Here is a 13586-nt window from a genome sequence, read left to right on the forward strand (position 1 = left end):
TTTTATACAAACATTTCTTGATTTTTGTGAGTGTTCTGACCCAGATGAACAAATGCAGTGCAGTATATCAAATCTCTGAAACTGCCCACTTCTTTTTTGCTCGACTGTGGACAACCGTGTACTGGTTCAACTTTCCCTCCAAGTTAGCAATAAACTTTCTGTTTGGAGAATTGCTCTAATCTCTTGAAATTAATTCTTCAGGTAGTCATTTTGCCTTGAGGCTACCTCTTAGATTGAATCTAAATATTTAGCTTGGAGAGGATGAGTTCAGCACTGCACCATATATTGCCTTTGTCAGTCTCACATGCTAATAACTCTCTCTTCTTCTGACAGTCACATAGTCTATTCTTTGTTAATGCTTCCTGCAAAGAATGAATTCTCAAAGTTTTATTGCATTTAGATAAATGGAAGACAGAATTGGTGATGAGGTCATGAGATGCACAAGTTTTCAGTAATAAGAAACAGCTGCTACTGTTTCTCTTTTCCTTCCAAGAAACCTCTTCTATACATGGTAGTCTGAGTCTACTCTAGCACTGAAGTCATCAAGAATTTTCTTTCTTTCCCATATTAATGAAAGGAGTCTCCAGAACTTCATAAAGTTTTTTTTCACTTTATCAGGGTTCATCCTTGTGGGAGGATAAGCACTGATGATGGTGGCATTTTCTTGCAAGTATCCATCACATTTTCAAGCTTGATGACTAGACTGGTTCTGATTGAAAACCCTAGACCAGTTTTATTGCACGCCCCTTCACTGCAGTCATGCTAGAAAAATATCTATCCAGCTCCAGCTTCAGTAAGCTGGCCTCCAATTGCCTAATTTATTTTACTCTGGGCTGTTATTTGGATTTTAAACCTAATGAGTTCTCTTACAACAAGAGGTTCATCTTTCAGGTCTTCTGGATTTTGTGTTTCCTATAAGTAGGCCACATTCCATGTACCAATGGTCAATGGAATTATCTTTGAAGAAATGTTTGGACTTTTTTTTTTTCATTTCAACAACAGGGCGAGATCTCTGCCTGCCACTGTAATAAAATCAGGGTTAGGTAAGTAGATAATTTTTAGGAAGGCTTTTCTCGCCACTTCCTCATACCAAGAGGTTAGTAGTGTGATCCATAAATAGCTATTCAGACACTGAGGGGGATGCCAAATCGCACTGCTGCATCCAGTGAGATGACCCTATGGTCTGGACCACTTATGTGGATATTTGTGATTACAAATGCCAGTAAAATTTCACCTGCTGCTTGCTTTTCACCACAGGACTTTGAAAAAAATAAAAAAATAGTATAGGTGATATCATCTGATTCGTGCATAAATTAGATTTAAGTGAGCCAGATTTGCATAAAGTTGTTGATTTCTTTATTCTTAAAGAGTCATCACAGGGGTGGCTAGAGCACAGGCCCTGGAGTCAGGAGGACTTGAGTTCAAATCTGACCTCAGACACTTGATAATGACCTAGCTGTGTGGCCTTGCACAAGCCACTTAACTCCATTTGCCTTGCAAAAACTAAAAAAAAAAAAAAAAAAAAAAAAGAGTCATGACAGTTCAAAGACAAGGTAGAGTCAAAATCACTAACTCATGGCTCCAGATGCAGTGGAAGATCTTCCTTTATTCAACATCCAAACAAACTCTAAGCCCTCCTGCTTCAGCAGCTTTCATGTTGTTGGAATAAATTGTTCTTATTCACCTACTCCACCCAGGGAAATCTTTATCTGCTTGGGGTAGACATCACCCTAACTCACAGATGGGTCTGAGAACCTTTTTTATACATTTTTTTTCTGTTTTTGCAAGGCAATGTGGTTAAGTGACTTGCCCAAGGTCACACAGCTAGGTCATTATCAAGTGTCTGTCTGAGACCTGATTTGAACTAACTGGTGCTCTTAACTGCACCACCTAGCTGCACCCCTTTTTATACCTAACCTGGTTTAGACTATCTGCAGAAATGATTTACCAGGGTATGATCTTTGTGCATTGCTATAGCTTCTTGGAAACACAGGTGGGAATTAGGTGGATCAGAGGGACACCAAAACTTAAAAGCATCCCTCATCAGGCTCATCAGGTTTAGTGATCTTTCCTGGATACATCCTCCACCCAGCAATAACTGCAATAAGAGCAACAAACTACCCTAGAATTTGTTTCTGAAAAAAGAGCTGTAGGTAAGGCTATCACAGAAAGTTAAGCTTATCTTTTTTTCTTTTTCCTCCAACAATATTTTTAATGAAATTTTGAATCTGGTTTTTGTATACCACTCATCTTACCTGTCACAGTTTAACTACATTTTACTTACTTTTTGGTTTTTCCAATGTGTTTAATAGCCTAGGTTTCTAGAAACACACACACACACACAAACATTTTTAAATTTAGTCTGTAGTATTAACACCTTCTGAGCATAAATAAAATTTTCCAGATATGAACAAATCAAATTATAGTGATTTATACTGATTATAGTGAATTATAGTGACAAACTCAGCTAACTAAATCTGATTTTTTCCCCATTTGCAGACCCATAAGTTACCTGAGAGGGACTAGATATTATCATGGACAATCAATCTATTTTGTAAAAGTCCTAAACCCTCCCCCCTTCAGGAACCAAATGAAACCTACAATCTCTTTTCCTCTGCCTAACCTTCTTTGTTTCTCCCCCTTGCAGATTCACCTATCCCTCTGCTTTAGTGTCCTAAGTAAACCATGTTCCTAGAACCCTCAGCACTTGCTATGTGTCACCCCAGGTACAGTTCACTTGTGTCAATTAAAGACCTCAATTTTGCTAGTTTGTTTTCGCTTGAATTAAGTTGACAAGATTAATTTTTCATGCTCTCACAAAGAAAATTTAACCATAAATGATTACATACTTGTGGCTCCTGACCACAGTATACATCTACATGTTTTCTATTCATTTAATCCTTTGGGTTCACAGAATTCTGAAATGTTCTTGCCTACAGATAGCAGGAGGACGCTTACTCATAAGATCCAAAAATTTAAGTTTGATTTTTAAATCTTAAATTTTGCTGATCAAAAGTGAAACCAGTGGATAGTGTACTGAGAAATGCATCTTAAACTCTTGGGAATTTTTTTTGCATTCTTTTGAGTAATGGTGAATAAAGGATGGTGCAGCATGGCAATTAGAGAAATTGCATTGTAAATATGCTTTTTTCAGAGGGCTTGAGTTTTTAGGAGGACTATTTAAAACATATGATAGACTAGTTCCATTTAAACCTTGAGTGGTATGACCTGAAAAGTAAATGCCATTTAACTATAATTCCGTTAGTTAATTAGCATATAAATGCCATTTCTTAGACACTGAATTAATATTTAAAAATAAAAGGCAAAAGACAGTCACTACTATCAATAATCTCACAATCTAATTAATGGAGGAAAATAAGTTTCTACAAACAACATACAAACAATGCACATAGTATACATTAAAGATAATCAATAGAGGGAAAACTCTACCTTTAGGTGGAATATGGAAATGATTCTCAATGGAAACAGGATTTTTATCTAAGATATAAAGCCAGGCAGGAAGTGTAGAGGAGGAGGGGAAGGGGGTGAAAATTTAAGGCTTTGAGAATAAATATTTCCTTTATGTTCCGGCATGAACATTTCCTGAGTCAGAATATGGAGTGTCTTGCTAACAAGGAACAAAGTGTTATAAGATTGCAGAGTAGATGCTTGTGAGTTAAGGAGTAAGAAAAACCATAAAAATAGAAGTGGGCTGATTTAGAAAGTTTTCAATGTGTACAGAAGATTAATATTTGATCTTGGATGTCATAGCAGACACAGGAAGGGGAAACTTAATACTGTGAATACTTGGCAGCTTACTGAAAGTTGATTAGAGATAAAATAGATTTGTGACAAGGAGACCAATCAGCAGGTTACTGCAATAGTCCAAGGACATTAGAGTAAATCATCAACCAGTGTAAGGGCAATGTCAGAGGAGAAAGCCACAATAGATTATGCCATTGTTTCTAATCAGATAATAAGATTTTTTTTATTTGTCTCTGAACTCTACAAACTTTTCAAAATTCTTTCATTTTAGAATTTGATAATGCAGTAAAGGATTCTATTAATTTTAAAATTAGAGATATATTTTATTAACACATATATATATATTTTAAAGAATGAATATCTTCATATATCTCTTTCTTCACTTTTATTACTGGAGTAATCATTTATAGAAAATGAATTGATATTTTAAAAATAAATACACCCTCTGAAGTTGCCCTGGATTCCTTGACAAAACTACTTTGTGTTTAACATGTATTTAAAGTTCATTTTTTATATAATAATCCTTTTCATTTGGGGATAATCTCCAATTTATCTTATATTTATCTTGTTTGGCACAGAATGGGATGACTTCCCCATTAGACTATGATCTCTTAGAAGACAGAAACTCTGCTATCTGGGTCTGTCTGTGTCCCTTGAAATTTGTACAGTGATTGACATAAAGAAATGCTTAAGAAATAATTGTTGACTTATGAATATCAACATATTATCCATGATAAAATAAAGTTTTTGGTCAATGTCTATTTCTTTTTTTTGTTAAGATATCTAGTTTCCTAAGATACATAATATCTAAAAATATCTTAATATATCTAAAAAATCTAAAATAAGAGTTCTTGACATATGAGAAACGACTAATAATTACTTATTGATGGATTGGACATTTGCAAATTTATTGGCCAAACTATATCCAATTAGTCAATCTCCTTAACAAAGTTATAACAATTTTAGAGAATTGTTTGAGTACTGAAAGATTAGGAACTCACAGTCCTTAGGCAGTAGGTATAGACACGGGAACTTAAACTGAGGTCTTGATTCTGAGACTGATTTTCTATTCACTCCACTTCTATTCCATGCTACTCAACAAGAAGATTTCAGGGTAACGACTGCTGAATGTGTAATCAGAATGGCCTTAGATAAAATTCTGCCTCAAACACATTCTACATGGGGGACTCTGGACCTGTCCCTTAATTTCCCAATGATCAGAGTCATTGTATTTATCTGTAAAATAAGGATAATAATAGCACCTATTTCTCAGAGTTGTTGTATCAAATAAAAAATGTATCATAATTGTATGTGTATCATTATATATGTACAAGATACATAGAAAAGTACTTGCAAACTGAAACTATATGAAAGTCTGCCTTTTCAGGGTCAGAATAGTAAAAGAATTCCATGTCTATGATGAGCATGGCCTAAAGAAGTGTTTGGTCACAGTTAACTAAGAGCTACTACTAAAAAAGATATCTAGCTATATTAGAAAAGTTAAGCTCTAGCCAAAGAAATTATAGTCTTTGAAATTAGTTTTGAAGAATCAACAAGGATTTATTAAATCCTAATTCTTTATTCAATAATAATTTATTATTTCCCAGGAACTATGTGTATACAACACACATATATGTCCATCTCTACTGCATACATATATGTGCATATATAAATAAAAAAGAGAATATTTTTGTGACATGTCTCTATATGGGATATGGAAAAGTCCCTACAAAGCCTCTAAGATTCAAGCATTCAGGTCCACTGAAAACAGTTGCAACATGCCAAAAGCTTTTAGCAATGGAGGATGCAAAATTTTGTGTTTTGGGGCCTAGAAATGAAGACATGACAATCTGTGAATATCAGTGTATGATAAAAATTATTAATCAGAACTTGAAATGACTTCAAGTGGTAGGCAATGCATTGATTACCAAAATTTTTGGCAACTTCTAGCCTTTTCAGTGCTATAGGGATAAGGTCTCAAGGGGATTGAAAAACTCATAAACTCTCCCTTTAGCAATTGACTAAGGACAACATGAGCCAGGCACAGCAGCTTCTCATTTTAGGTGAGCAGATTATACTATTCTTTAAGATCATCTCCAGGTGCCCTTTAACTAAGGGCATTTCTGCAGCTCCCAAACTTTGGATCCTAGAGTCAAAAGAGGCTCCGGCCCAGACAAATCTAACCAGCTAGATCATAAATTGGACAACCAGGATACTTTTAGAGAAGTGAACTGTATAGCAGTTTCTTAGGCATCATATTCCAGACTTTCCAAGAAGAATATAACTGTCTCCACTCTGTTAGTGTGTAGCACTTTTCTGGAATTTGTATAATAATGTCTCAGTAGGGAAAATACACTGAGACAATACCTTCTCCTACCTCATCATCTTGAAAATCCAAATGATAATAATTTCTTTTGTTAGTCTAATTTCAACCTTCATCTAAGTCTTTAAGGTAATCTAATCACCAAAAAAGCTAAACAAACTACCTTTAACAGATTGTCATTGAAATGTCCAGTAGCCAGGACTTATAAGACACTGCCTTAGGAAACATTTTATTTATTGTAGTTTTCCAGAGAGCAGTCTCATTTTGAGATCTGAATACTTATGACACTCTGGTGTCCTTAGACTTGGCAAATTTTTGTTAACAATAATGGTATTAAGGATCACTTGCCTGCATATACATGTTACTTTAATATCTGCAAAAAGCCGTTCCTTCATCACATAATTAAATCCCCATAGTCATACCATGAAGCTAGTGATATAATCTTTTTCTAGATGGAAAAATTGAACTTCTGAGAAGTTAAATGACTTGTTCCTAGTCACTCATTTGGCAAGAATCAGTGGTTAAATGAGTCCACAGGGTTTCCTACTGCAGGGCATAGAATTTGTTTTCTCCAACAAGATTTCTCACAATAGTGAGGTTGCAAAAGCAATGTCTTTGAAGTTAGGAAGGCTTTGAGCACTTCCCATTCCATATACTTGACAGAGATGTGAAACTGGTCAGATCATTTAACTTTTCTGTTCCACTCTTTCCTGATTCCTACAAGGTGACAAAAGTCCTTTACAGTATTTAATTTTTAACATTTATAAAATTTTAAAAGTTAGAATTGTGAAAAGGGAAGTTGATTACTTTATGTGGAATCAAGATATAATTAAACAAAAACAAATGCATAAAAAAACAATATTTTATTTTATTGAGAATCAGTTTCCCATATGTAAAGCACTTTACATATCTTACTTTACATAGCTATTAAGATGACATCAATCCAAATCCAGAAATATCAAGGTTAGAGAATATTTAGATGTGTTAGACAAAAGGATAGATTATTTCTTAAACTTGCATATGTAAAGGAGCATCTTGAAGGTGACTAATTTAAACTTTGAGTTTGGGAGGGGCAATTCTAGGCTTTTGAACCTAAAATTCCAGTTCTGCCCCATTGTTAACATTTGTCACAAAGTTTGCTAGAGCATTTTAAACTGATGACTTTGGAAACTACTTAACACAGAAGCTAGAGTCTTTGGATATGTTTAGGACTGGAAAATAAGGCTGAGCTATATGAGATCTTATTGAGTAGATACAGATGTGACAAGTAAATCCATTTCTGACTTGAAGGTATAAGGATAGGTATGATGCTTTTCACTTGTCATAGATGAGGTGCTATGTACTCTATCACTCCCTTCCCTCAAATTATAGCAAATCATAGCAACTTTTCTGAACCAATTTTATCAATTTATTGAAGATATTACAACAGGGTAGAGTTGTTCCCATGGCATATGATAGCGGCAAAATGGATTCTCTAATAAATAGTCAACTTCTATAGATGAAAGTAATGGAAAGAAGATCAAAGACTCATTTGATGAGGTGAGTAAAAGAGAAATGAAGGATAAGGAGCTCCCATCTCAATTCCAGCTAGTTTTCCCCCCTTATTCTAAGAATAACTTTTAAAGCATTATTGCATAAATATCCATAAACAAACAAGTTTGCAAGTTGCCTTTCCTCTAACGTCTATTCAAGGAATCCATACTATGTTCCAAATACCATGAGCCTAGAGTTATTCCTTTCTTGCTTTCATATATATACTCCTGGTTTTTCCTTTTTAACATCATAAGATGAAATTCCTGAGAAGAAAATGACTCTCTTCCCTATTTCTAGTATTCAGATTAATAAATCTCTTTAGAGACAAGTCTGCTCCTTATGTAGCAAATATGGTTATCAAGCCTAAAACATCAACGAATGAGTTTTAAATGGTGTATTTGCATCTTCCTTGAGGTTTGTTAGGTTTTATTTTTTACTGTTGCATTAATTATTAATCTTAACTGACCAATGTCACTAATAACCACACAAATCAACTGTATAGAAGGCTAAAAACTACTCATGGTTCATAGCTCAATCACCATTATAGTGCAATCTGTTTTTCAAGGTCTTATATAAATGAAAGTGATAAGTATTAAATTTATCAAAAATTTCCAGCATCAACTTCATTGAATGGATAGGCAAAGGAATCTGTATGTGGTGCAGAAACTAAGGAGACATTATGGCAGTAAGGAAATCTTTACCTAATACCTTGATGTCATACTGAATAATGAGAAGTATTCCCAAATATACTACATATACAATTTCATGTGATGGATACATCTTAGATTCAAAGATCACATCTCCTTTTCTTCTCAGACTTATTTCCTTGGATGAAAAAAATGGATAAGTGGAATAAAACAACTTTGATTCAAGTAACTGAATTCATTCTTGTGGGAATCACAGATCTTCCGGACCTTCAGATTCCCCTCTTTCTCTTCTTTATCATCTACTTGGTCATAGTTTTGGGGAACCTGGCCTTGATTGTCTTGACCAAACTTGATTCTCACCTGAAAACTCCCATGTACTTTTTCCTCAGGAATCTTGCATTTATTGATCTTGGATACTCCACTGCCATTGGCCCAAAAATGTTAGTTAATTTTGTAGTGGAAAAAAATTTCATCTCTTATACTGGATGTGCAATTCAGCAAGTTATTTTTTTAACACTTATTATGAGTGAACTTTTTATGTTATCAGTGATGGCCTATGACCGTTATGTAGCCATCTGTAATCCCCTGCTATACATGGTCATCATGTCAGAGAGAAGGTGTTACATCTTGGTGGCCATGTCATATCTTTACAGTTCCTCTGTAGCACTACTGGTTACAATTAAGATTTTTATTTCATCTCTTTGGAAATCTAATATAATTAGTCATTTCTACTGTGATTGTCTCCCTCTCTTAACAATTTTAGGCAAAGATGCAAAGGATGTAGAGTTAATCATTCTGAACTTTTCTGCTTTTAATTTGGGTTTCTCCCTTTTCCTTGTTTTTCTTTCATATGGACTCATTCTGATAGCCATCCTCAGGATGAATTCTGCTGAGGGCAGACAAAAAGCCTTTTCCACTTGTGGCTCCCATCTCACAGTGGTCATTGTGTTTTATGGCACATTAACTTTTATGTACTGGCAACCCCAATCTAAACACTCCTTTGAGACAGACAAGATAGCTTCTATCTTTTATACCCTGATCATTCCCATGCTTAATCCTTTGATCTATAGTTTGAGAAATAAGGATGTAATAGATGCCTTTAAAAGAGCCCTAAAATATCAGTTTAAATATCTTCTTTAATATATTATGTAGAACAAGATCCTATTTAATTATTAGAAGCAAACCGATCTCTGCTTATGCCTCTCCTTTGCAAAGAGTAAACCTTCTTTCCTATTTTGTTTTCCTTTACTAAGCAGAGAATAGCTTATTAGTATCTGTGGTTTTAAGGTTCATGCAAAACATTTCTACTGGTGGATACCAAGTAAAATTATAAACAATATATCTGTGATTAATCTTTCCATCAATACCAATAACCATAATGCACATCCTTAGTGTTCTCTACAAAGAACAGTAGTTCTTGAGGCACACCATTTTACTTTGGAATTGTGTCAAATGTTAAGGAGTTGTATTCTTTTGTTCTTGATATTCTTTATTCTCTTAACATAACCAAAATCTGTGTTTTTCACATCTTTCCAATTATTTCTATTTCTGATTTCTGGAACTGAAATAGACAAATTCCTTCTTTTATGAAAATATCTTATAAATAATTGAAAATATATTTTCCTACATATTGGAAACCCAAACCTTCTCTTGACTAAAAATCCCAACCATCTTAAATCAATCTTCATAAAACCCCTTCACAAATTCAGACTGTGGTAAGAAAAAACACTAATCTAGTGATGTCTAAGTTAAAAGTATTGCCTCAGGAACTAAATATTTTCCCTCATTTAAAATTTTCAGGAAAGTGATTTATGAATATTGTTCATTATATTAATAAATAAGATTCTTAATAATGCAAGGATTTTTTCTTTGTGATTTACTAGAGAGGATTTATTATATAGATGAAGGATATACAAGGATTATTTTTTGACAATGGGTAATTGTTTTTCATTTTTTTCTTCCTTCTCCTAAATAGAATGATATGTCTCTTTTTTGTAATGAACACTGTTGACTTGTAAGCTACCAAATTTTTGTGAGAGTACAGCTCTATTCTATAACCTTCTTAAATTGCATCATAATTCATCAACTGTTTTGTAACAGTATATATGTGTGTGTGTGTGTGTGTGTGTGTGTGTGTGTGTGTGTGTACACACACATGTTTGAACACTCTTTGCTAGGGGTAAAGGTAATCACTATAATACATTTCAGTTTGTTGGAAAAGTCAACTTGTACTTTATGAACAACAACTTCACATGTTAAAAACCTTGTGGCTGAAAAACTTGTGTAACTTGGAGTCTTGCTGAATTCTTTTTCTAGAGTAGATTGCCTACATGGAAGAAATGGAAAGGATGAACCACATTGATCCAGGTGTTGAATTTAATTCTTGTGAGACACTCAGAGTGCCCAGACTGAAAGTTCCCCTCCTGGTGTTTTTCTTCATATATTCTGTCACCATGTTGGGCAAGTTGGGCATGGATATCTTTCCCATGATTTGATTCCCACCTAAAATATACTCATGTGCTTTTCCCTCAATCACCTGATGGCTATGGATGTTGACTATTCCACTGTCATTGTTCCAAAAATATTCGTCAATTTTGTAATAGGAAAACCACCTCCTTCAACTCATATGTAGCACAGATCTTTGACTTTATTATATTTATGACCAATGAATTTTGCATTCTATCAGTCATGGTTTATGACCACTATGTAGGTATAAGTAAGAATATAGTCTAATTGTTCATCATGCTACATGCTGTCATCATTGCATCATTCTCATCATAGTTAAGTTTTTTTTATTTAGATAGAGGTACTTCCCCTCTTCATCATAGTCACTGATATATAAGGAAAAGTTAATGATCCTTAATTTTTGTGTTATAAATTTGCTTTCCACTTTCCTGATTGTCCTCTTCTCCTATATGTAGGCAAAAGACCTTTTTCAACCTGTGACTCTCACCTCACTATGGTGATTGTATTCTATGGAACTTTTCTCTTCATGTACCTCAACATTAAAGCATAGATCCCCATGCTTAACCATGTGATGAACAAGGTGAATGGTACCCTAGAAAAATGTAGAAAAACAATGCAAATTCATTCTTTAATGAATAATGGAGAAACAGATCCCTTCTAGGAGGAAATCATACCTTCTCCTATGTTTGGTAAAATCATGCCCAATCATTTCCTCTTTATAAAAAAAAAATCACTGTTTTCTGTTCAGTTAAAAATGATAATAAGTTTTAATTGTTTATGATTTGATACTAGTTCTTATTTCATAGGCTATAAATTTTAGTAGGGACATCAGAGTCGATTTAGTACACCATTTTGCTGAATGCAAGTCCCTTTTACTACTTTATAATTGACAAAATTCTCAACCCTTTATTTAGAACTTCAAGAGCAAGATACCTACAAACTGGCTTAGGAGTCCTTTTCATTTTTTCCTAATTATAAATATTTTCTTTTATACAATGAAGTTTTCCTTTATTGGTCCCATTGTTTCCTCCTAATTTTGTCATTGGGAACCAGAAAAAGCAAATTTACCTTCTCTCCTTTCTGACATACATAATATTCTGGAGACTTCAATCATACCACTTATTTCCACTCAAGCACTGGATTAAATAGCTAAGGCTCCTCCAACCAATCTTCATATGCTATAAAAACTTTTATCAATCCATTTGTTCTTCTCTGGTTGATGTATAACTCATCCTTCTTCACAAAATTGGGAGTAAAGAATGGACTACATTTCTCACATGAGATTGGATCAGATTTGCTTATTAATATTTGAAGCACAAATCTTGGAGACCATGACTTCCTTCAAGCAATCTAAGATCACACTTGTTTTACTGATATCTCATAGAATTTATGATTGTAAAGATGATAATGATAGCAAAAATATACGATGCATTGAATTATGTTACAATGTTATATCATTTAATCCTCAAATATGAGTTGGTGTTATTATTGGTCTTATTTCACAGATGAGTAAACTAAGGTCAAGAGAAAATTCACTATGATACTTCTGCTCTGTCCCTGATCAAATAGCTAGTAAATGACAGATGAATGTCTCTAAAACAAATCTTCTAGGTTTCAAGTTCAGAATTCCATATACTTGCCACTTGACTATCCAAAATACTGATGCAGTACACATATATTTCTGACTCTTCTTTCAGAATAACAGCTTCCCCTGTAAACATTTCCTCAACTCCATCTTGAACATGTAAAACTGAAGATTTTGATCTAAGTTTAAGACTTTAGCATATACACATTTTTTCACATCAACTTTTTCTTATTAGAAAGTTTGGTTATACAGTGAGTATGGTGTACAAATTGGATTCTGGAATAACTTACTTCAAATTCTACACTGACATTCATAAGCTATTTCAACCTAGCTAAGTCACTTAATTGTGCTTGTCTTAACTTTCTTCATTAAGAAATGAGATGATAAATATAGCAGAGTTGCTGTAAAAATGAAAAATGTAAGGGGTGGCACAGTGAACTATTCCTGGAGTCAGGAGTACCTGAGTTCAAATACAACCCCATACAACTAATAATTACCTAGCTGTGTGGCCTTGGGCAAGCCACTTAACCCTATTGCCTTGCAAAGAATAAAATAAAATAAACTTAAAAAAAAGAAAAAATGTAATAGTTCTGAAAAATTGTAGGGCAGTTTTATATTTTTATAACTTACAACACCACAGAGAGTTTATTCTCTTTCTCTCTTTCTCTTTCTCTTTTGTGTATAAGGAGGTAATATGGCACAGAGACAGAAAAGCAAAGTCAGAAAGACAGAAAGTGAGATATGAAGCAAAAAAAGGAGGGGAAAAGTTCTGTCTTTAAAACTAATCATGGTACTTGATCTGGTGTTTTATCTTTAGTTTAAATTCTCATACTGTTTCCTTCACTGATAAAGCAATTGAGGAAGACTTTTATTCTCAGTTTATAAAAGTCTATATTCAGTTTAGACTCAATGGGAGTACAGGAAATAAAGATAATGGTATGCTTTTCAATGACTTAGTGATGGAAATGTAAAATGTGATCAGAATGAACTATTTTGGAATTTGTTTTTCTTTTGATCATCTTGCTCTTTTTCTGAGGAACTTCAATGTTCCTTTATCCCTCACACATCATTTCCCTTGGTATAATGATAAAAGTAATTAATTGAGCTAAAAGCTCTCAGCCATTAAAAACAGTAACTTTCATAATTAACTCAATAGTTCCCTTGATTAGTATTCATTTTGAAGTAGTCTATAGTTGCAACATTCTTCTGCAGCATTTACTCTTACCCAATCAATCCTTATGATATAAATTACAGTAAATATTGTCCC

General features: G+C 33.8%; 1 protein-coding gene across 1 annotated transcript; it reads left to right on the forward strand.

The window, feature by feature from the left end:
• The first annotated feature begins 8451 nt into the window (after positions 1-8451).
• Positions 8452-9408, forward strand: LOC141519044 (olfactory receptor 8K3-like). Its single transcript, XM_074231515.1, has one exon. It carries the CDS (start codon positions 8452-8454, stop codon positions 9406-9408), a length of 957 nt encoding a protein of 318 aa, XP_074087616.1.
• Positions 9409-13586: the final 4178 nt, after the last annotated feature.

This window comes from Macrotis lagotis, chromosome 3 (genome assembly GCF_037893015.1).
Source record: "Macrotis lagotis isolate mMagLag1 chromosome 3, bilby.v1.9.chrom.fasta, whole genome shotgun sequence".
NCBI classification, from domain to species: domain Eukaryota; kingdom Metazoa; phylum Chordata; class Mammalia; order Peramelemorphia; family Peramelidae; genus Macrotis; species Macrotis lagotis.

Coding starts and splice junctions, on each gene's coding strand:
- LOC141519044 (XM_074231515.1), top strand. CDS start 8,452: ATGAAAAAAATGGATAAGTGGAATAAAACAACTTTGATTCAAGTAACT.